Source organism: Armigeres subalbatus, chromosome 2, assembly GCF_024139115.2.
Source record: "Armigeres subalbatus isolate Guangzhou_Male chromosome 2, GZ_Asu_2, whole genome shotgun sequence".
NCBI classification, from domain to species: Eukaryota; Metazoa; Arthropoda; class Insecta; order Diptera; family Culicidae; genus Armigeres; species Armigeres subalbatus.
Genome location: NC_085140.1, coordinates 177,912,918 through 177,936,978, shown reverse-complemented (window position 1 = coordinate 177,936,978; position 24,061 = coordinate 177,912,918). Strand labels below are relative to the sequence as shown.

The following is a 24,061-nucleotide window of genomic DNA, read 5'->3' as shown; positions in this document are numbered from 1 at the left end:
TTTTAAAAACATGAACATTTTTTAATGAAAATCTTGACCAACTGCGCATATTATATGTCTTCAAACAACATTTTAAAGTTATTTAAAATATTTATAGTAAAATGTTTGACCATGCTTATAAAGCATAACTTATGAATAATGAATAACTTATCTCATATGGAGCAAGATGAGCACCCCCTTTTGAAACAATCAAATAATAAATACACAAAATACTAAAATTCTGTTGTACAGCTTACAATTATGATTAACTATGCGCTGAATATGTTGAGTAACGTAAATTCTCAAACTTACTGAAATTTTAAACTGATTTTTGTTATTCAATGTGAATTTGATGGTATTAATGAAAAATAATAACATATCAATCCCAAAAACTGTTTTATTGTTCTAATATGGCCAATGCGTTATTATTTTTTGTGAATATTAGTGCTCTAATACATTTCAGTTAAAAAACATGATTTTTAGAAGGGTGCCCTTCTTGTCCAGTAGGGATACTCATCTTGCCCCTTAGTATATTGGAATCAGTCAAAAACAGAATCTTAGTTAAGTCACATTTATCGGGATTGCCGTTCTTTTTGAAATTCGCGTTCCAGTCTAGATGTTCGATGAGATGCAACAAAAAAAAAACTGTTGTATTTTAATATAGAAAAGTATGCTTGCAGTATCATTCTAAGGGTGCTCAGATTGCCCCGTCCTACCCTAACGGGTGCGGTGGCTACGGACTAGACTGGCCCAGGATACAAAAAGGCGTCCGATTCTGGGGCATTTCTGTGATTTTGCCATTGGGTAAGAAAATCATTCTCTGAAATTTTCAGCCTAATCGGTTATTGCATAAGCTGGCGCAATTGATTTGAAGTTAATATTGGGGTTTCAGCCGAAATATATGGGAAAATACACCTCTGTTACTATTTCGTACAGGATATGGGATGGAAATGCTTGATTGAGCCCAGATTTGCAGGAAATGAAGTTAACATGCCAATGAACAATTCCACATTAAATTCTACTATGATTAAATAAACTTTAAATTAGTTTTTAGCTGATTTATTTGGAGTTTGGTTGAGCACTTTGAAAATAATTGGCTTAATGGGCTACAAATAATTAATTGCCTTGAAAACAAGCGCATGTAATCGAAGGTAGCTGCGATATGTGTTGTGGCGCGCGTGCAGTTACTTATGCTTCAGTGCGCGCGAAATGACGCATCGCAGGCACCTTTGATTGCATGCCTATGTTTTCATGGCAATTAATGAATTTCAAAGTGCTCAACCCAACTCTAAATAAATCAGCCAAAGCTGATTTAAATTTTATTTAGTAATAGTACAATTTTCTATCGAATTGTTCATGGGCATGTTAACTTCATTTCCTGCAAATCTGGGCTCAATCGGACTATTCCATGCAATTTCCTGTACGAAATAGTAACAGGGGTGTATTTTCCCATATGTTTTGGCTGAAACCCCCATATTAACTTCAAATCATTTGCGCCAGCTTATGCACTAACCGATCATCCTGAAATTTTCAGAGAATTATTATCTTACCTACAGGCAAAATCCTGGAGGGTGCCCCTTAGAATCCGACGACTTTTTTTCTCCCCATACTAGGCTGGGCCACTCTACTACGGACCCATAGCAGTTGGCGATTTCTGAGTTTCTGAGTTGAGCACAAAATTGAATATTGTCCAAGATGTTTACAGTCGATGTTGCACGTTATGACGTAGAAAATAAACATCTTGCCTCATCCTACCCTACAAAAAAAAACTAAGTCTTTGTTGATGCTTTTTACCGGTTTTTTTTCGAATAAAAAAGAATTTCCTTCTTACTCAACGGATTTTAATTGAATTTATCATTCGGTATCTTCTTCTTCTTCTTCTTCATTGGCATTAGATCCCAACACTGGGACATTGCCGCCCCGCAGCTTAGTGTTCATCATTAAGCACTTCCACAGTTATTAACTGCGAGGTTTCTAAGCCAAGGTACCATTTTTGCATTTGTATATCATGTAACACGATGATACTTTTATGCCCAGGGAAGTCGAGGCAATTTCCAATCCGAAAATTGTCTAGACCGGCACCGGCAATCGAACCCAGTCACCCTCAGCATGGTCTTGCTTTGTAGCCGCGCATCTTACCGCACGGCTAAGGAGGGCCCCATTCATTCGGTATGTTCCATCTAGAAAACAACAGCCAGCAAAACACCGAATATATTACCGAGTCATTTGAAATCATGTCACAAGTGCAGGGTGGCCACTGAACCGGGAAATCCGGGAGAGCCGGGAATTAACCGGGAATCAAATAGAACCGGGAAAAACCGGGAAATAACCGGGAATTTGATTGACACTAGACGGACTAATTTAAAGCTATAATTAACTAATTACCTTTGCTGTTTTTTTCAACATTTTTTCTGATAATTATTTACATTTTATTTTAATTCTGGGATTAATGAAATGTCGTTCAAATGAGTTTTGTTCAAAAATTGTTATATTTTTTTGTATAAGGATGTACAGGGGTTAGACAAAAAGGTTGAGATAGGCAAAATTTTGTCGAAGTTCAAATCAGCATAACTTTGCGTAAAATGATCCGATTTCGATGAAACTGGAACCTTCGTACGCGGAAACTCTTCTAGTATACTGTCCTCATGCGAAACCTCAGATTGGCCCTTGGCCACCGGAGATGTTCCGGGTTCTCCAAGGATATGTTATAAATGCATTTTTTCTTCTGCTTGTCGTTTTATCTGACGTTTACTGCCATCATGTTTTACACTCTCTCTGGAAACTAGAACTAATATGCTGACCAATGCTGGCTGCAGATCGAAAATTCGTTTGGTATACGCAAAGATATGGCCATTTTCGTAAAAGCGGTACGGGATTGGCCATACACCCTGAACAAATGTCACTTTCGCAGAACACCCGGAACCTGTTACAAATTGGCCAGAGAGTCTTACAGTCACCATAATGTATTTTTAATAAAGGTCCTATGTTCATCGCCTTGGGAAAACATTAATTTTGACACCCATATACGCATAGTTCCAGACGGTGCCAAAACCGGCCACTCCTGGAAGGCCCTTAGAACCTGCTATAAGGGTGGCAGTTGACACTATCATTCTGGAAATGTTTCTGTAATCGTCGTCTCGCAAATCCATGAAGATAGATACCCATATTTGCATTTTTCCTATCTGTTATCATTTCATCATGTTCCCGGAACCGTTTTTACGGAAATGGCCATATCTCTGCGTAGTTTTGATGTATTTTCGATCAACAGCCACCATTGGCCTGCATATTAGTTCTAGTTTTTGGAGAAAGCATAAAACATGATGAAAGTAAACGTAAAGTAAACGGAAAAAATGCATCTTGAACATACCTTCGGAAAACCCGGAACATCTACGGTGGTCAAGAACCAATCCTAGGTTTCGCAAGGGGGCAGTATACTAGAAAAGTGTCCGGTTTTGATGGTCCTAATTTTATTAAAATCGGATTATTCTACGCAAAGTTATGACGATTTGAATTTCGACATAATTTTACCTATCTCAACCTTTGTGCAGGGTGGCCACCGAACCGGGAAAAACGGGAAAAGCGGGAAAAAGACGGGAAATTGAAGTCACCGGGAAAAAAAGCGGGAAAAACCGGGAATTCAGGACATGTACCGGGAAAAAATAAATTTTCGTCAAGTTACATTCAAAACTCTTCAGATTTATTATTTAATGTTTATTACTCAGTCACATTCTAACTGAATTATTTGATTTCAGTATATGGTATGTGTGAGGTACAAAAAATAAGTAGACCTTTTCCCTAATCCAGTTTGTATTGCCACTAGCTCATTTTGATATCAATTTCGAATGACATCTTCTATATACATAAAAATGAATTTCTGTCTGTCTGAACCAAGGATGTTAACGATCATTCAGTAATTTGCGTTCGATCATTTAGTAGTTTGCCAATAACACATTCCAGAATTTTTTTGTTAAATATCTTGGCTGTGCATATGCACAGCATATGTTTCGAAATGGACAAATTGATATGAAATTTGCGAAAAAGAATCCACGTGTGGAGGGACTCGAACCCTCAACCTCCTACTCTCTAGATAGGCGTGATAACCCCTACACAACAAGACCACTTAAAGGTCACGTTTGCGGAAAAGCCATCAGAATCCGAGTACCAACCTCCACCGCGGTTAGCTCTCTTTTTTGCAAATTGAATATCTTTCGGATGCTTGATTTGCCCAATCTCCACATGTGCTTTACTGTTGTATATCCACAGTCAAGAAGCATTCCAGAAGCTGAATTTCAAAATATGTTGTGTGGTGGACTTCTAGTGCGAAGGTTTTTCCACAACTTTGCCTAATGGTTCATTATTAGAATTCAACTAATAACGGAGTTAGAGCGCTAGTTGCAGTAACTTAAACCATACAACATATTTTGAAATTCAGCTTCTGGAATGTGTTATTGACAAACTACTAAATGATCGAACGCAAATTACTGAATGATCGTTAACATCCTTGGTCTGAACCTTATAGACTCAGAAACTACTGAACCGAACGGCGTGAAAATTGTATATGTAGAGATTTTTGGGTCCGGGGAAGGTTCTTAAAATGGTTCGAGACCCCTCCCTGCTTAGGAAAGGGGCCCCCATACAAATGAAGCAAAAATTTCTGCATAACTCGAGAACTAATCAGAGAATAAATCAAATTTAGGCGAAACGAAGTTCGTCGGGTCTGCAAGTATATCATAAATATTCAGTTCAATCAAAGTTAATTGCCTATTTTCCGGGTATTAGGCCACCCGACTTTTTTAACCTTTTAACCAACTAAGCTACGAAGGACCTCTGGCCTGTTTGGCCATTATAGACATGGACACTACAGAACCGATCGGCGTGAAAATTTGAATACAGGGATTTTTGGGGTCAGGGAAGGTTCTTATGATGGGTTCGAGACACCTACCCGCTCTAAGAGGGGGGCTCCCGTATAAATAAAACGCAAACGTCTGCTTAACTCGAGAATTATTCGAGCAAATGGAACTAAAATTGGCATGTCGAAGTTTTTGAAGACAAAAAACGTTTCTACGATGGTTCAAGTCCCCTCCCGCTCTAGAAGGGGGCTCCCATACTATTGAAACACACATTTCTGCATAACATTTTAATAAAAAAATCAAGATTTTAATGGATAGAACTAGAAATAAGAACGCCAAATTTTAGAAATTTTAAATTTAATATTGATTAAATTACGAATGCCTGTATTTTTGAAAACAAAATAATGATTTTGATTGGAAATAAAGATTTGGGTCGTCAGATTAAACTGTGTTCAAATTAGTTGTTTTATAATTTTGTGCTTTTTAAAAAAAGTAATACCAATAACTATGATAACTATGACTGCTTTGGGTGATCATTATGCACTAAGAAATAAGAATGAAACTAAACTGGCATACAATGTCCATCGGTTCTGTCAGAAACTTACGAAAGTTTTGCAACCAATAAAAGAAAAGAAACTTTGTAATAAGGTGCTAATGTGGTATTGTGGTGATTAAATGCCGGTTGACACTACCATTACATGACAACGAAGCGCACAATTTAAGTGTGTCTGTTGATTAAAGCATTTCGCATTACTCGTTGTTGGTAATTATATGTATTTATTTCAAAAGTTCGTTACAAATTATCAGTCGCTTCGATATAGAACTGGCCTCTGGTTTGAACATAAAATAAAACACCCAATCAAAGCTTTAAAACTCTTTCTCTGTTTTTTTAAGTTAAATAAAAACCGGGAAAAATGATCGGGAAAAGCGGGAAAAAAACGGGAATTTGAAAATCGAATTTCAGTGGCCACCCTGTTTGTGTCTAACCCCTGTATATTGTTATGAGGATTTTTTATGAGCTCAGAAATCCCAAATGTTCCGTGGTATCTCAACAGTTAAATAATTTCTTCGTTTTTAGCATTCTTTTCAATTTTAGGTCTTATAAATCACGTCATAACTCAAGAATTATGTTTACAGAAATTTATCAGTCTTTTAAAAAGAATAACATTTATTTCGGATTTTCTGGAATTTCAGAACTACAATCCTAAATGTAAATGTTGAAAATCCCAAAAAAAACAAACAAAAACTCCGTTCAATCAAAGATAGCATTGTAAATAAATAAAAACTAATCTCAAGTGTCGCAGATTTCAGAAATTTCAGGAATAAATTTTTCAGTTCAATGATTGAAGAAATCATAACCTATATAACCTTTTACTCCTAAGATCCTTTCACGTATCCCACGTATCCTTCTTGAAATACAAATACATTAGCTCTTAAATTTGTTTAGTGTTATATGTTTGTTAGTTAAAACTTCTAAATTGTTTCTATTTAAGAAAACACACTTACCGTCTTTAAATCTGATTGATAATTTTAGAAAATTACATCAGCATAAAAAAAAATCCAAAATATCAAAAATAATTCTAAAGCTTAGATATCAAACTGGTATCTTTGAAGTATATCTCAATTTAAGATTTTTTTCGGACACATGGTGGTCTGTGAAAACATTAGCAAACAAAATTCTTGGCAAGTTTTCTGGAGGAACCATCACAGTAATCCAGGAAATATGTTTTAATGTGGCATAATTTGCTTCCATGAGTCGTTATCGAATCATAGAACATCGACTCATGGAGGTTTGACTGTACTTCATTTCTTAAAAAAGGCTTTCCCTAAAAACATCAAGCATTTTAAAATCCGCTTTGGAAATTCTCCGAGAATTCTGACAAAAATATTTCTGTCTGTCTTGTTTTTGAATAATGCTTCGATTTTAAGTATGAAATCGTTTAAAATCTCAAGTTTCAAAAGCATGTTATTTTTTAAAAACTAAGGCGTTATTTTGAGCAAGTTAATAACAACTCTCATTGAATAGAAGTGCTTTATGATATAAATATACCTCTCATATTTAACTTTCTATTTTTTCAATATGTACTAGTTATTATTTGTCTGAAGAACGCATTAATGTTTTCCTAAAAAAAATATTTTGCTTGAAAAATCTTTGATATTTGGATCAAATGTATATAATGAGCACTTTTATTTTTCGAATAAAAATTTACAGTGAAAAATAATTGATAGCAATGCTTCAATCACTTACTAGAGCTTCGTCTTAATAAACGTGTTGCCAATGTGACAGAAAAGAAAGAATGAATGCAGAAATGAGCTTTGATTCACTTCTAACAGTGACTGCTAGAATGATCAAGTTGAAGGAACCTATGGGACAGAGATGGAATCAATCTGGAAATGAAACCTTGGGCTCCTTCGTATAGAGCAGGAACGAGCGAGCGGTGGCTTTATAACTGCCAAGCCTGAAAAAAACGTCACAGCGGAATTTGCTTAATAGGCACTTTATTAACACATTACCATATTGTTTTCTTTGATTTATTTAGGATGTATTGTAATACAATTCCATAAATTTTGATGGTGAATTAAAGTCACATGATCAGAAATACGATCGAAAAAATGTCGCGTAAAACAAGCATGGTTGTTGCACAGATTGATTTGTCAAATTAATGCAAAACCTCATTCCTCGATCATTTCTTTTCTCGATACACTTCTGCCGGGAAAGTTCCAAAATTTGAACCGGGAAAAACCGGGAATTCCAAAATGGAAATTGAGTGGCCACCCTGCAAGTGTCAAATACGTCTGAAAAGTATCTTCATAGAAACGTGCGGCCATCGTGATTTTTTCCGACACGGTCGAAGGCTATACGCTATACTCAGGATACAGGGGTCATTTTGAAGTGAACAAATTCAGCTTGGTTCATGTAGGGGAAACCGCCAAATGTTGAACGGCTAATTTTGTCGCCTATTGTTGAACTCCCATAAGAAATGCACGTGCGTTCAACAATAGGCGAAAAAATTAGCCGTTCAACATTTGACGAATTACCCTAATCCTATTATTGCCTGATTTTCTCAAAATTGCACGCGGCGAACCCTTCATGAAAGGTACCGCCGCGCTTTCTGCACCCCGTTTACTTGATTCTTATGGGTTAATAGCATTGCGGTGTATCGTTTGGCGCGGCCGCACCTTTCGACAGTCATTCGCCGCGTGAAGTTTTGTGCAAGTACCCATTTGGGAACATTACAAACGCCGCGCAGTGTATCATATCCAGAAAATCTGACAATATAATAGCATGCAATGCAGTTTGGTTTTTTAATTTTTTCCAAAAAATAATTGTAGTCAAAAAAAAGTAAATAAATGATGTCTTTGTAAATTAAATCACAGAGAACAGACATGGATGCTCGAACAAAATTTCATTAAAAAAGTGTGTTAAGATTTAAATCGTACCTCAGCGCCGCCAACGCAGGCTGCCCGACATAATAACTCAATTTTACTAAGCGATGGCGTTGGCATACACTACATAAACAATGTAGTGCTGCACCTAGGAGCGAGCATAGGAGCAATTCGGAATGAACACTAGCGCTAAAAAGTAAAACACGGCAAATCTTAATCATATTCATCAGCACACTAGCACCGTGCAACGGGTGCATAACGACATACTTTAAAATGGCCAGTACAAACTTTACACAACCACGCGAATGAAGATGAACGTCTGTTCTCTGTGATTAAATGTTTATTGTAACTATTTTGTGTCGTTACATTAGTTATTTACGAAATTTAACATGTCAATTGGTTTCCAAATACTTGAAATTCCGTTTAGGGTCTGTCTCATTTGGAGAAGTGACAGTTCAAAAATAAGCAAATATCCCGGTCATAAGAATGGCTGGTGCTACCAAGCAATTCCAATAAGACATCGATGCAAAATGATTCGATATCTGTCAAAAGTAATCTTGCTCTGCGAGCAGGGTTATTCGATAATTATTGAAATGTCACTTTAAAGTTTAATTTCTGTTTAATTATCCAAATGAGACAGACCCTTAATACAGGTGAGCGTTTCTCCATTCTCCGGAAGCAGACGATTTCGATGCCGTTCAGAATATCAAGTCATCCGTTGAGAATGATCTTTCGCTCTCGAAAGTACAAGCCGGCGAAAGTACAAATTCTTTACAGTGGACACTTCTCTCCCGCATTGTAGGTTACGGCAGGTCTTTGGTCATGCATACGTTCCAACATGTAGAACGAAGAATTCCAACGTGTACGTATGTCTTGCACAAGCTTCCTTTGTGGCAAATCATATTTTTCTTGAATTTCAAGTAATTTATTACAATCCAACGGGGAATTGTGGAAATAAGTCACAATGTTCCGCGATTTTGAAAATGAATTTTTGATGACTTTTTGGCATTCTGAGCCCTTGAAGAGTATGAATGAAACATCCAACGTTTGGTTCAGCATCATCCAGCCCCTTCAGCATATTGGCCGCATTGTCACGTTGAACCAGATGAATACGATCTTTGTCGATTTTTCAGTCACCTAGCCAGTTGCGTTTCCCTAACCTCAATCTAACTGTGTGCTGGATTTAAATTTGAGGATTTTTTGTGCAGAAATGTCGATTTTGATTAGCTTTGACGACTCTGATAATTTTATTTTTCATTTGGGCTGTACAAATATCAAAATTATCGTTTTTCGTACCAGTGCATAGGCAAAAAGTGAGGTAGTAGTAGTAAAATTCTTCTTTATTTAATCATTTTCTGTTCTACAATTTTTTTTTTACATGTACAGTGCTCGGCCGGATTGGCCCTCCAACTTCAATTTGATTTTTTTTTGTTTACATTGTTATTTAAGTTTTAAGATATGATATATCATGACGGCCTTAAGGAGGCGCTATAAAAAGTGAGGTTACGCGACGCCACTGCACCTAGCATTTCCATAATTTTAAGCCCGATTTTTTCTGCAGTGTGAAATCCTGGAAATTAACTTGAATTCAGTATGACATGTTGCATACTGACAGCCTTTTCGTCGAACCAATGTGCAGTCAAGTTAATCACAGCTTTGTTGTTATTTAGGAGACGACCAAATATCTGTTGTGACAAGATGTAATCTTCTTCTTCTTCTTCTTTGCGGGGTGGCGAGACTGACGTTTCCAGTCTATACCGCCAAGGGTTGTCAAGTCGTGAAGCATATACGTTTAGCATAGCCATCGCCCATTTGTTAATTCGATCGCGATTTCTAATGATTTTGTTTTTCCTCGAGTTATTAATAAATGGCACTGATCCTTTTTAATCGGTGATTAAGCTAAGTTAAGCGTTTATAAAGGTAAAAATCGTTCTCCAAGATGTTAGTTTCAAAGCTTGTGATTATTTTCTTTTAAGAATTTTGATATTTCTCGATATTCTTTAATTTTAGCTTGGTTAAGTAAACTGTCGATGTTTCTGTGTTGTGTTAGTATTTTGTATTTTGTTCTAGATTGTACGTATTTTTCACAGTGTAGAAGGATATGTTCTGAATCCTCCTTTACCCCACACTCGTCACATTTATCATCTTGAGCAAGGTTCCACATATATAGTTTTTCTTTTGTTAGAGTATGGTATGTTCTTAGTCTTCCTATCGTTACAATTTGTGTTGTGTCTAATTCAAATTTATCGAACCATGGTTTTAAATGTTGGTTTTGGAATTAAGTTGTAGTGTTTAATGCCTTTTTGTGTCGATATTGTTGTGTATTCTTGTATCCAGTCGTCTAGTGTTTCTTGTTTTGCTAAATTCATTGTATCATTCATTGGGATTTCTGTGTAAATCATCTGTTCACTATTACAACCCTCTTTGGCGAGCCTGTCTGCATGGTCATTCCCTAGGATTCCTTTGTGACCTGGTACCCATTGCAGGTATATACTTTTGTTTGTTTTGCTCAATTTTTGTATTATGTCGTATGTAATAAAATTATCTTTTATATTCCTGTTTTTTATGTTTATCAAGGCTGATTTTGAATCTGAGCATATAACAAATTTTTGGTGTTCTTTTGTGTTAATTGTATCTATGGCCGTATTGATAGCCATCATTTCGACATTCGTGATAGTCATAGAATTGTTGACTCTACTTTTCAATTCTTCGTTATTTGATTCATACCATATCCCTATACCACAAGCTTCAGTCGTTTTTGATCCATCCGTGTAAATTTTTTCGCATTGACTATATTTTTCGTTTAGATGGCTTATTGTTAATTTTTTAATTGTTTCGCTGTTCATGTTATTAGTTTTTATTCCCGGTATTTCTATCTGTATTGTGTTCTCTATTTTATTATTTCTGTTGTATGTTAGTGTACGATTGTGAGTTAATGCAATCAGATAATTATTTTGAAATGTTATGTATTCTAAAAATGTGTAGTTTTTTTGGTAGTTCGTCTATTTCTAAAAATTTTGATGTTAGTTGTGTAATAGGTTTATTGAGAGAGAATGTTTTAATGGCTTCTTTTTTGGCTAACCATTTAGCTCGAAGGTGTATAGGAATTTCACCAGATTCCGAGTAAAGAACGTTGATTGGTGTTGACTTTAGAAGTCTCAAACAAGTGCGTAGTGATGAATTGAAGGTTGAATTTAGTTTCATTAAATTTGTTTTAGCCGTTCCACCATAAATTGTAAGTCCATAATCAATTTGAGATCTTATGATAGCTTTGTTAATTTTCAATGCAGTTTTTGGGTGCGCACCTTCATTCTTTTTGCAGATCATTTTAATTATGTTTAATCTTTTTTTAATTTTATTGTTTACAAAGTTTATGTGTATTTTATGGGAAAGCTTATTATCTAGGATATAGCCTAAGCATTTATATTGTTCTTTCTGTTCTATTCGTTTGTCACCTATTTTTACATTAACTTTGTCGTTGAATTTACAGTTGTATAGTACTACTGCAGATTTATCGGGATTTACATTGATTTTCAATGTTAAAAGCTCTTCTTCAATTTTTTTTCAAAATGATGTTAGACGTTAATTCTACTTCTTCCAATGTTTCACCTATAATGGTTATTGATCATCTGCATATTGAATGAATACTGTTTTGTCTGTAGTTATGTCATGAAGCGTTCGAGTGTAAAGATTGAATAATATGGGCGAAAGTGGACAACCCTGTGGTAATCCTTGATTGGTGTTTTTCTTTACTTCTCCTTGTGAAGTCTCTATAATTATTTTTCTGTTTTTTAGGTATAGATTTAACCAGTTAGTTATTTTTCTCGGGATTCTTAGCCTGTTTAATTGTTCTAATAGTATGTTTATGTCCACCGAATCGAATGCTTTTGTTAGGTCTAAGAAAATAGTTGCAGCTATTTCCTTTTGTCTTTTAGCTTCTGTGATTAATGTATTGATATGGTTAATACAGTTTATTGCGGAATACCCTTCTCTAAAGCCATATGATAATTTAGGCATTAGTTCGTGTTGCTCTATAAATATGTTTAGTCTTTTTTAACTTCATTATTAATAATTTTAAATTTATATTAATTAATGCTATTGGTCTGTATGATGTTTCTTTGAGTTTATCTTTTCCTTGCTTCAGAATTGGTATTATTTTTATTATTAACCACTCTTCTGGTATTTTTTCATCCAACCATACTTGGTTTGTTAGTTCCAGTATTTTTGTGAGTAAATTGAGATTAATCTGTTTTAAGAAATAGTATGATAGTTTGTTTTTCCTGGAGCGGATGAGTCCTTCCGTTCTTTCACAGTGGTTATCATGTGTTTGATGCTTAAGGGTGCTAGATATGTTTCTTCTTCTACGTCATAGTTTGTAAACATAATTTGATTAGTATCTACTTCTTCTTTAAAGTTTAGTTCCATGAATTTAGTAGCTAGGTCTTTGTTGCTTATTATTTCTGAATTGTCTTTGTGTTTGAAGTTTCCACTAACGCATCTAACTATTTTCCACATTTCATTTACTTTCGTCTGTTCGTTTATCCTGTCTAACATTTTCTTCCTATATTCAATAACCTGGCTTTTAAGTGCTTTTTTAAAATTTCGTTCTGCTTTTTTGAATTCATGTTTATTTTCTAGTGTGAGATTATTTCTAAACTCTATATGTTTTTTATTTTTTATTTCATATAACTTTTTAATGTTGTGATCCCAGTATGGTTTAATTGGTTTTTACTGTTAGGGTGTATTGTGTATGTTGCTTTTTGTAATGCTTGGTTTATTGTTTTGTTAAGATCTTCAATGTTGTTTAGTGTTTTTGGGTCTATTTGATTAAGGTTTTCTATTGCATTTTTTACTAACTATTGTTCTTTTGAATTATTTATGAATTTGTTGAAAAGTGTGATTCTACATTCTATTAATTTGTGATCTGATCCTATATCTTCTGTACTTGTTTCCCAATTAATTAATGGTGCTATGTCCGGTGTTGTGATCGTTAGATCTATTGCCGAAGATATGGAATTAATATCTTCCCATCTAGTTGTTTCTCCTGTGTTTAAGAATGTTACATCGTTATTTTCGAATAACTCACATATGAGTTCACCTCTCCTATCCGTTTTATTTGATACGTTGTCCCATATTGGGTGATGGGCGTTGAAATCTCCTCCTAAGAATATTGGTATTGTACTGTGCGTCATATATTGGAAAAGTTTTTCTAGTGGTTCTTTAATTTCTGTTATTGGAGTGTCAGGTGGTATGTATAGTGATATAAATATGATTGTTTATTTTATGTTTTTAATTTTCACTGCAGTTAGTTCTAAATCTATGTCGTTCATTATGATTTCTTCGTCTATTAGAGTCGGCTGTCTTAAAATACCTGTACCTCCGTAGCCATCTGGTCTACAGTTGTTTATGAACTTATAGTTGAGAAATTTAAATTTCTCATCTGGCTTTAGCCAAGTCTCTTGGAGTAAGAGTATATGTATGTTTTTAATTTTAAGTATGTTTTATTGTTTCTCTTTTGTGTAGTGGTCGTATGCTGTGAATGTTTATTTGAGATATGTTTAAATCACCTTGGAAGCTATAGTCCATGAATGTGTCTAACAAAATGGTTTCACTTACTATGGTGAGATTTGGTAAATGTCATTATATTTTGTATTATAGAAGCTATTTCGATCAGAAGAATGTCTGATTCTATTTTATTGTCACTAGTTTTGTCTGTAATCTTTTCTAGAATTTGTTGTAGCTGTCTGGTCAAATTTTCTTGTTCAGTTTGTATTTTTTCTGTTTCTGTAACTTTGTGTGGGTTGTTTTTTATCACTTGAACCTGTTCAGGATAGTTTTCTACTGTCGGGAATGTGTTTCTGTGTATTTCTGTTCTCTGTTTTTTTGGGTTTTCTTGATGGTCTTTTTTTGCAATGTTTTGTATCAAAGTTCTGTAGTCAAGGTTTGGTGTGCTCTTCTGATTAACTCGTCTGAATGTTGCGTTTGTCGTACTTGGTTGTTCCAATTGTGGGAATTCAACGGCAGACTCTAGCAAGGCAAAGTTGTTGGAAGTTTTAATGCTCGGTTTCGGATAAAACTGTTCGGCTTCCTGGAAGGTCATTTTGTTTACGGTCATGGTTACGTTTATGTGTTCCATTCTTAGACGTTCGGGACATTCTTTGTGTGTAGGGAGATGATTTCCTCCACAGTTTCTACAGTTTTTCTTTTTGGTTTTCATCACAATGTGTGTGTTCGTCTGTTATGTATTTGCCGCAGGTGATACATGTTTTTTGCTTTTACAAGCCGTTTGCTTGTGCCCTAGTCTCCAACAAGAGGTACAGATCCTAACTGGGTAAATGTAGATTTCGGGTTTTTCACAAACCCCATAAATTGAAACTGTTCTTGGTAGTTCTGGTCCTTCAAATGTGATTTGTGTCGATTAAACTAGATTGTGTGTCTCGGGAGTCTTTTCGTCGTTTTATTCTTTCGATTCTTGTGATTGTTTTTCTGAGATCGTGTTCTGATAGATTTCTTTTTCTGTGAGTGAGACGGGTACGTTTTTCAGTATGCCTGTTGTTTCAAGTAACATTCTTGGAATGAAAGCTTTGTAGTTGTTGTTTTTAGTGTTTGTGTTGAGTTTAATATCTTTTTCTGCGTCTTTTGGTCGTTTGTAAATTAGTTTGTATCTGTATTGCCCTGCTCGTTTCAATTCGGTGAATTGGTCTAACCCTAAGCTCGTGTAGGAATTTACCTACCTCCATCGGCTCGAGTAGGTTCTCCCCTTCTTTGATTGAGATAGGTTCGATAAATAAGACATCGTGTTGTGTGTTTTTGATCAACATTGTTTGTTCGCTTTGGTTTGTATTTTCAGATTGTTTGTTTTCTTGTCGTTTGTATGGCTTTTGTTGGTGTTTGTTTGTTCAGTGTCTTTTGTTTGGATTTGTGTTTGTGATCTTGTGTAGTGTTGTGTTTGTGATTTTTTGAGTTGTTTGACTTGTTTTTCTTCATGTGTTTTGGTTTCTCGTATTTTCTTTTGTTGGTTTTCTTTTTGTGTTTGTGTTCGAGGATTCCTTCAAAAGATTCTTTTTCATCAGTGTGGGATAAATTTGTATCCATTCAATCCTTACCTTTGTCAGGGGGAAGTTTTAGGTTGTCTGTTGGTGCAGAAGCCATGTTTGGTGTCAACCAAGTATGTGCTTGGGGTCCACCACTCTTTTTGTTTAACCTAGCTTATCAAAAAATATCGTTTTTTCTTTTTAATTTCTATTCACTACTTATTTCCTAACACTTGTTGAACGAAATCTTACTCTCCTTAACTATTTACTAATATTAACAGATGAAAATTATTAATTAAACGAGTATTTAAAAAAATCAATAGAAATTTAAGGTTATGAAAATTTTTCGCACACGCGGTTTAGATGCTTCACTACACTTGACGCTTGGCTTTCCACTTTCGCTTTTGTGATCCGCTTCGAACGACGGTTTGAGAGGTTGTGAAGATGTAACCAACTTCCAATCGCAACGAGTCGCTAATTGCTTTTTTCTCCTTTCGTACATCTCCCGTATTACTACGGACGTAAAGTGCTCCCTGCTATAAATCTTAAAGGGAGAAAGAGTAGCGTTAAATAATTGAAATTTTCTTTTTTTTTTTCATTTCTAAACAACCTTGTACTTCGGCTGAAGTATCGCCATTAGTCACAAAAAGCTTTGATCGTGAACCATGGATACAATCATTTCAGCGATTGACTTTATGATCTCTTTTGTTTTCAAGTTGGTTGTTGAGAAGCATCTGTTATCGCTTTACTGACTTTATGATACCCCCAAACACACGCGACGTGACAATCACCTGACGAATGTGATTCTATTGTCGTTGATATGGAAGCGTAAATGGAACATTACTTACAGCGGCCCACATTGTGCTTTCGTGCTGTGCGGTTCTTTTTTTCTCTTTGTTGAAGGAAGTTTTTAATACTACCCGAAGGTATTTTAATTTCAACAGTGCTTCTCAGCGCTATTTGTACCTACTGATCCCGTTACGATCTTTGCCTGGACCCGAGCCTTCATTTTACGTTGGACCCGTTTGCGGAAGTAACATCCCGACATGTAACATGTGAAATCTCACAAGAAGCCATTAACAATCCAATCAGCTCTACTTTTAATAATCATAGAGCTGATTGTGATTTATTTATCTATTATTTATTCAGACTATGGCCGAAGTGGCCTGTGCGGTATATAAGAGTCTTCTCCATTCAGCTCGGCACGTTCGACATTCTGGCTACGTGCCCGGCCCACCGCAGTCGTCCGATTTTCGCGGTGTGAACGATGAATGGTTCTAACAGCAGCTCATGCAACTCGTGGTTCATTCGCCTCCTCCACGTACCGTCCGCTATCTGCACAACACCATAGATGATACGCAGCACTTTCCTTTCGAAAACTCCAAGTGCGCGTTGGTCCTCCACGAGCATCGTCCAGGTCTCGTGTCCGTAGAGGACTACCGGTCTAATGAGCGTTTTGTAGATTGTCAGTTTGGTACGGCGGCGAACTCTATTCGATCGGAGCGTCTTGCGGAGTCCAAAGTAAGTACGATTTCCAGCCACTATGCGTCTCCGAATTTCTCTGCTGGTATCATTTTCGGCAGTCACCAGTGAGCCCAAGTACACAAATTCTTCTACCACCTCGATTTCGTCACCACCAATGCAAACTCGCGGTGGGTGGCTCACATTGTCTTCTCTTGAGCCTCTTCCTATCATGTAATTTGTCTTCGACGTGTTGATGACTAGTCCGATCCGCTTGGCTTTCCTATTCAGTCTGATGTTTAGGCTTCCTCCATCTTCTCAAGTTACGTGCCATAATATCTATGTCGTCGGCGAAGCCAAATAGCTGGGCGGACTTATTGAAAATTGTACCACTCGTGTTAATCCCTCCTCTTCGTATTATCCCTTCCAAAGCGATGTTAAATAGCAGACACGAAAGACCATCACCTTGCCGTAATCCTCTACGGGTTTCGAAGGGACTCGAGAATGCCCCTTAAACTCGAACTACGCACATCACCCGATCCATCGTCGCTATGATCAACCGTGTCAGTTTATCCGGAAATCCGAGTTCGTGCATTAGCTGCCATAGCTGGTCCCGATCGATTGTATCATATGCCGCTTTGAAGTCGATGAATAGATGATGTGTGGGCACGTTGTATTCCCGGCATTTCTGCAGTACTTGGCGAATGGCGAACACCTGGTCCGTGGCCGTGGTGGAGCGTTCGCCCATAAAACCCGCCTGGTACTGCCCCGCGAACTCTCTTGCAATTGGTGTTAATCGGCGGCATAAAATTTGGGAGAGTACCTTGTAGGCGGCGTTCAGCAATGTGATTGCGCGGTAGTTGCCGGTACTTTGGCTGCCGCAGCACCACTCCTCTATCTTCTTTACTCTTACAAGCTTAATACCCTGAAACTGAACTGTTTCAAACCCTTTATTTTTATTGTGTGAGAAGCAAATTAAGGAAAAAACGCCCAAAGCGCGACTGTTCTATGTATATACTCACTTTTTTTACACTGTTTGGCTTTAGTCGAAAGAAATTAATGAATTCCAACCGTGTAAACAACCTGCGTGTTCTATAAATCCGCTTTTCGAATGTAATACCTAATTTATACTGATGTTTTTAAACTCACCTTTGCAGGGCACAAACCAACAGCAGGATACTCGCTTCAGCGACAAGGAGAAAAAGCTGCTGAAACAAATGAAGTTCGGAGATAATCTGAACAAACGTGTGGACATGTCCAAGGTCAAGTTGGATGTGCTGCGTCCATGGATCAGCAAAAAAATCACCGACATGCTCAACATAGAAGACGACGTCATTGTAGAATTTGTCTACAATCAGCTAGAGGAAGAAAAGTACCCATGTCCGAAAAAGATGCAAATCAACATGACCGGATTTTTGAATGGAAAAAATGCTCGGGTGTTCATGGAAGATCTTTGGACATTGCTATTGTCTGCCCAGGAATCAGACTCTGGGATTCCAGCAGAATTCATAGAGCAGAAAAAAGATGAAATAATGAAGAGGGAAGAGGATTCCAAGCATTTGGATGACTCGCGATCTCGAAGGTCTCGCAGTAGGGGAGGCAGTCGGGATAGAGACGATCACAAAAGATCGAAGAAAGAGGTTCGCCCCATGTACAAGCCAGAACCGGAATACATGGATGAAGAAGAAAAAATGATTGAGGATTTCATAGAAGCCGATGTTCCTATTTCCAAAGAGAAAGAACCGAAAAAAGTGACGGAAGAAGTAAAGGTTCCTGTTGTGAAAAATCCATCACCGGAACGAAATGCAAAGAGCTCACCGGAAAAATCTAAAGAAACTCACAAACCGGAAAACTCAATCGATAAAGGTCGACGCAAGTCTCGTGATCGTTCGCGCTCCCGTGATCGACGTCGATCTCGCGATCGGCGCTCATCGAGAGACCGAAAATCGTCTCGCGATCGGAAATCGTCGCGAGACAGACGTCGATCGCGTTCGGCACGACGCTCATCGGATCGCAACAAGAAGCGCAGCCGCTCGCCGAGGGACAAGCGAGAACGCGAAGGACGGTAAGTTTTGAATCCTGAATACAATGAAGTTGGATTTATATACATAGGCTATTTTTTGGAGTAACCGTAAAACGGAAATATGCCTCCATACACCTGAAAGAGGTGACTTAGGTTGTGTGGGGATGGGTGTTATATAATCTCATCCGACCCTACCTACCAATACCTATGATCAGGGTCGGATGTAGGGGGGTCCGGGGGACCCTGCATTTTTGCACACTTGGTGCAACTCGTGATTCCTGCGTCTATTCACCATTTCCCACCACGCCGCCGATTATTGAAACCAAAACCCTTCCCACTAGTCTTTGATCTCCTGGCCTGTATTAACGTTTTCTCACGGGAAGGAAGATTTACGAGAATACATTTTTTGGCGACTAGCAAAGAATGTATCTTCACTGCTGATGGCACTGTCAAACGAAACAAGTCGGGAACGAAATCAAACGCAATGTCCTGATGATGCTGACAAAAATGATCAATATCGAGTTCTGCTGGGTTTGTTGGTCTCAGATTTAGGAAATAATTGTCATTATTTTCTCGTGTCCCAAGGTGTAACGAAATCACAGAAGGCTTTAAGACCGTGAATATTTCATTCCAAATGACTTAGCTTGACGAATTGCAATTGAAGAGATGTATGTCTATATTTTTGTTTACTTTCTGTCTCGAATCAGCACCTAATAATTCAGCCGAAAATTATATAAAAGTTCATTTAATCATCATGCAATGTTCTGTGAAATTGTTCTGTAGCATACCAACTGCCGTTTTTGCAATTCTGAGGTCAATCGAGCAATCAGAACCAATTTCCAGATCGAATGAGTGACGGAGGTGTATTTTCCTATACATTTTGGCTGAAATCCCCATACAAACTTCAAATCAAATGCGCCAGCTTATGCAACAAGCGATTGAGCTGAAATTTTCAGAGATTGATTTTCTCACCCAAAGACACAATTCTGGGGGGTGCCCCGTGGAATTCGACAACATTTTTTTCTCCCCATAGTAATCTGGGCCAGTCTACTATGCATGCTCGTTGGTTTCTGCAAATTCGGATCGCGCAAACCATCGGCGTACTGAATTGACACGATCAAATGCGCACTAATTAATTTGCCTTTCGATCGCACGAAACTGAACGAAGCTGATTCCCGCGAACTTTCTGCGTACTGAGCATAAAACCGATCAAACGCGCACTCATTAATTTACTTTTCGACCGCACAAAGCATAACGATTCCGAATCCCATGAACCTTCTGTGTCTATAAAAAATAATGGATATTGTAGATTATGATTTTTTCTTGTTGTTGATAATGAAGGGTGAAGAATGAGAAATCGATAGAATTTCCAATCTTATTAGTTTTGTTGAAGTATTTTCTGGGATAGTTATTTTTCTAACAAAATTTTGGACTAACGAGGTTTCGTGGGGTAGGACTAGAAGGAGACATAAGTTGAAACAAATATTTTGTTCCGGCATCATCTGGTTGTGGGAATGAGTAAAACAGTCGTGGCACAGTAACAGGAGTGTTGGCCATGTAGATCTTCTCTTTACTAAAAATGTGGAAGGACTGCAATTCGATGTCGAAATACTTTATGAGATAGATATATTAGATATTAGTCAGAAGAAATAGAAATTAGTAAAATCAATTATTTGATGTCATTTACATTCATATTCAATACAGCTAAATTTGTATTTCACTGTTGCAGCACCCGAGACGATCGTAAGCGTTCGCGGAGCACATCTCGTGCCAAAAAACCCTCGGTTAACGAGAAATCTGTTGGTAAGACATTATTTTGTATTTTATTAGAAACTAGTTAGGTTATTGTGTTTTTCCAAATGTCAGACAATGGCGCAATTTCGAAACTTCAATCAAAGTTAATGAACATGGCTGAGGGAAAAAAGGTTTCTCCGGTAGCCAAACGTCGAAGCCGTACACGTTCAACGTCCAGATCCAGGTCTAGGTCTCGCTCCGTCAGCAAGAAGAAGAGTGTAAGCCGTTCCCGTTCAAGGTCTAGATCCAGGTCAAAGTCTAAGTATGTTCACTATGATGCATCTGATTACAGGGTAGTTGATTTTTTGTTGTTTTAGTAGACCTAAAAAGGGTAGGAAGTCGCGTTCTCGTTCACGTCGTTCCCACAGCTCGGATTCATCTCGCTCATCTTCTAGCAGTCGCAGTGGGGATAGAAAGAAGAAATCAGGAGGTGGTGCCAAGAAACGCAACGGTAAAAGCAGGAGCCGTAGCCGAAGAAGCAGTCGTAGCCGTAGCCGTCGTGATACATCACGTTCGCGATCAAGGTCGCGTAGCAGCCGTTCGTCTTCACGTCCTACCAAGAAGGATGATTTTGAGATACAGAAGAAGGAAAACAGCATCCAAAAAAAGCGTCACTACCGATCGAATAAGGATTCATCCGCATCGGATTCAGACCGCGGTGGTCGTGGTTCAAACAGAAAAGGAGAGCGTGTTGGAAGAGATCGTCGATCCCGTTCTCGTGGCAGACGCGATGGTTCGCGGAACCGAAAAGATCGGTCACGATCTCGGCATCGCTCAAGGTCTCGTAACAGATCCCGTTCGAGGAATCGATCCCGCTCACCAAGACGCTGGTCTCGATCACCAAGAGGAGGGAGACGAAACGAAGGACGAAATAATCGGTACGTATACGCGAATTTCCTAATATTACGATTTGAATTGACTGAATGTGTATCACCGAGACACTCGTTGCTACTGCCTTTTCGTTACTTAATTTCTGTTTTATATTTTCAAATGTACCATCATTTGATCTTGCTCCTCGTTTTTCTTTCTCTCGAAAGTGTTTCCTTAAATATGCGTATCCCCCAATTTTCTCAGTTAGAAAAGAAAATGCACATCATGTTCGGTTTCCTTAACCGATTTGTAACCGTTGATGGCCATTCTGGTGTTCACCACTTATTGGTACGATGTCGCCCGAATGCTTTATGCTCATCACTGCTGACAGCCGGTTTAGCCTTCAGCGGCGGATGAATCCGGAAGCTGATTATGAGAAAGAAAAGTCATAGAATATCCGAAACGACGGTATTGCCCAGCGTACACATATGTTTTATCACAACACGAAGAGGTTTGGCACCACACTCATGACCTGCGGAATTGAACCTTATGGTCATTGATGACATTAAACGATGACGCAAATGATGACTGGCGCGTTACCTTTCCGTTTCCCGGAGGACCTGTGGATGCTGCGCACATAATCCGAACTATCGTATCGCTTTCTGAACCAGATTTCACAACTTTAGTGGCAGGTACATCTTCTATGGCATGGTCTGTGCGGCAGATTCGCCTCGTCTTCCGGTCGCTTGGTTCTGTTTGGTTTGAAACCAGCACGCTTATCTTCCGTTCAAAGGCAGATGATGATGGTTTGAATGAAGAAGAGGTGAGGTACGCCTGTAAGTTTGGCTCATTTGAGTGAAAAAAGTTTAACATTTTATACAGATTGAATGGATGAGATCTAAAAATAAATTTGAAATATGCCACAGAACGATAATTTTGTTTAGGTACATCATTGATTGAATGCTCTGTAGAATTTGAGTAAACCGTTCAACGAACATCATAGGCGATTTCATCGGATTGATGAACCGCTCCAAGAAAACAGCAACCGTTACAATGTTTTTCGTATTTTTTTTTTTAGGCCGTTACAAATATTTAGTTAACATTTTGTCCTACTGGTCTCCGAAAGGTCAGGGGGTAGGGATAATAAAAAATAAATATTAAAATGAAAACAATCAAAAAACTCCTCGGATTTGTTAAAGAATGTTTTGAAAATCCTCAAAATTATCCGAATTTTATTTTGTTGCCCCCTCAAAATATTATTTTTTGGCAAAAAAATCCGAGGGGGAGGGAGACAAAATAGTTTTTAAATATTTGTATCGGCCTTAATACCTCGATAATAAATTATGGATTTTTACAGAAATATGCAAGCTATTTGTAGAATAACATACGACATTGCTCATGATAAAATATTTATAAAATTTACTCTTGTCTAGTCAAATTTGTATAGCATCTCTTAATCTTAATTTTTTTAATATTCTAAAAAATATGATAGAAGAACTGCTCCTAGGATTCATCTCATCAAAAACAATGCAATGGAAAGCAGTTTGATTTGTTTCAGCAGTTGGTGTTGCATTTCTTTGTTTCGTGATGAGATGAATATATGTTCAGTGAGATGGAGATCGGAATAGTTCCCCTACATGATATTTGTTTAAATAAAACTGTAAACGCATAACATTGAAATTGTAAAATTTGGTGGTCAATACAACAAATTTCTTGCTGATAAATTTGAACAAATTTACGTAATATACTAAGGCCTGAACAAATATTATTTTCCTCTTTTGTCTCCACCTCCTTAGATTTTATGTAGCTTGATTTCTTTATTTGAGAGGGAAATTCGAAATTTGATTCGAAAAATAATAAAATATTGATTTTTTCAGAAAATTCTGATGAGTTTTTCGATTTCATCAATTTATTCATTTATTTTTTATTCGCCACCCCTTCGTTATCCCACGACAAACAGCACAAAAGAAGGAATACGCATTTGTTCCGTTCTAATTAATGTAAGATTTCGACTCCCCCACGCTCGTTCGTTTCTGTCTCATGTGAGTAATTCTCGCTGAAACCGGGTCACTATTTGCACGAGGTTCTTAAAAATGCCTAAATTTATATCCTTTCGAAAGCTTTCGGCGAATATATTAAGGATCCGAGTTAAATTCTTCAGAAAGATGAACCCCTCGCTAGTTATACACGAAATCATTTTAATGGACCCCTTGATTTTTGTCAATTCTTCACTCACCAAAACTGTCATAACTCCAACATTTCTCAACCGATCATAGAGATCAGCATATCGTTGGAAAGAGGAAGAGTGTATCCTCAATTTGCAATAATAAAATATGAGCAGCCATATTGAATTTGGCCGCCATCTTGGATTTCTTTTTGAAAGCAATTTTTCCGCCAGGTTCGCAACCACCAATTAGAAATATTAATATATCGATGGAAAGCTTAGCTTATATTGTGCATTGTGTCCAAAAATCTCTTGTGTATGTTTTTTCTATCAAAAGTTATGTACGATTTACCAATACCAAAATTCTTAAATTATTTAATACAGTACCTTGAATACGGCTCGATTATGCTCAAGACTTTTAAGCCCTTCAAATAAAATACTGTTGTAGATATGCTTTTCATTTTGGAAACAAATTTGGCTTAAAATAGTGTATGAAATCAAGGAGCTGACGTCGTAGTATAAAAGTAACGTTCGTTGGTCAGATGGGTCTTTAGAAAAT

At 37.3% G+C, this 24,061-nt stretch overlaps 1 protein-coding gene across 4 annotated transcripts in view; it reads left to right on the top strand.

Annotated features, from left to right (window-relative positions):
• Window positions 1-24,061, top strand: part of LOC134211298 (serine/arginine repetitive matrix protein 1) — a 45,930-nt gene that overhangs the window by 4,580 nt on the left and 17,289 nt on the right. For 2 of the 4 annotated variants that reach the window (XM_062688034.1, XM_062688032.1), the window contains 4 exons: window positions 17,869-18,776; window positions 20,464-20,537; window positions 20,601-20,790; window positions 20,846-21,406. In XM_062688034.1, the coding sequence (XP_062544018.1) occupies window positions 17,869-18,776; window positions 20,464-20,537; window positions 20,601-20,790; window positions 20,846-21,406 (1,733 nt within the window). The remainder of the gene's footprint in view (window positions 1-17,868; window positions 18,777-20,463; window positions 20,538-20,600; window positions 20,791-20,845; window positions 21,407-24,061) is intronic. The other 2 variants (XM_062688033.1, XM_062688035.1) reach the window with 2 other exon arrangements.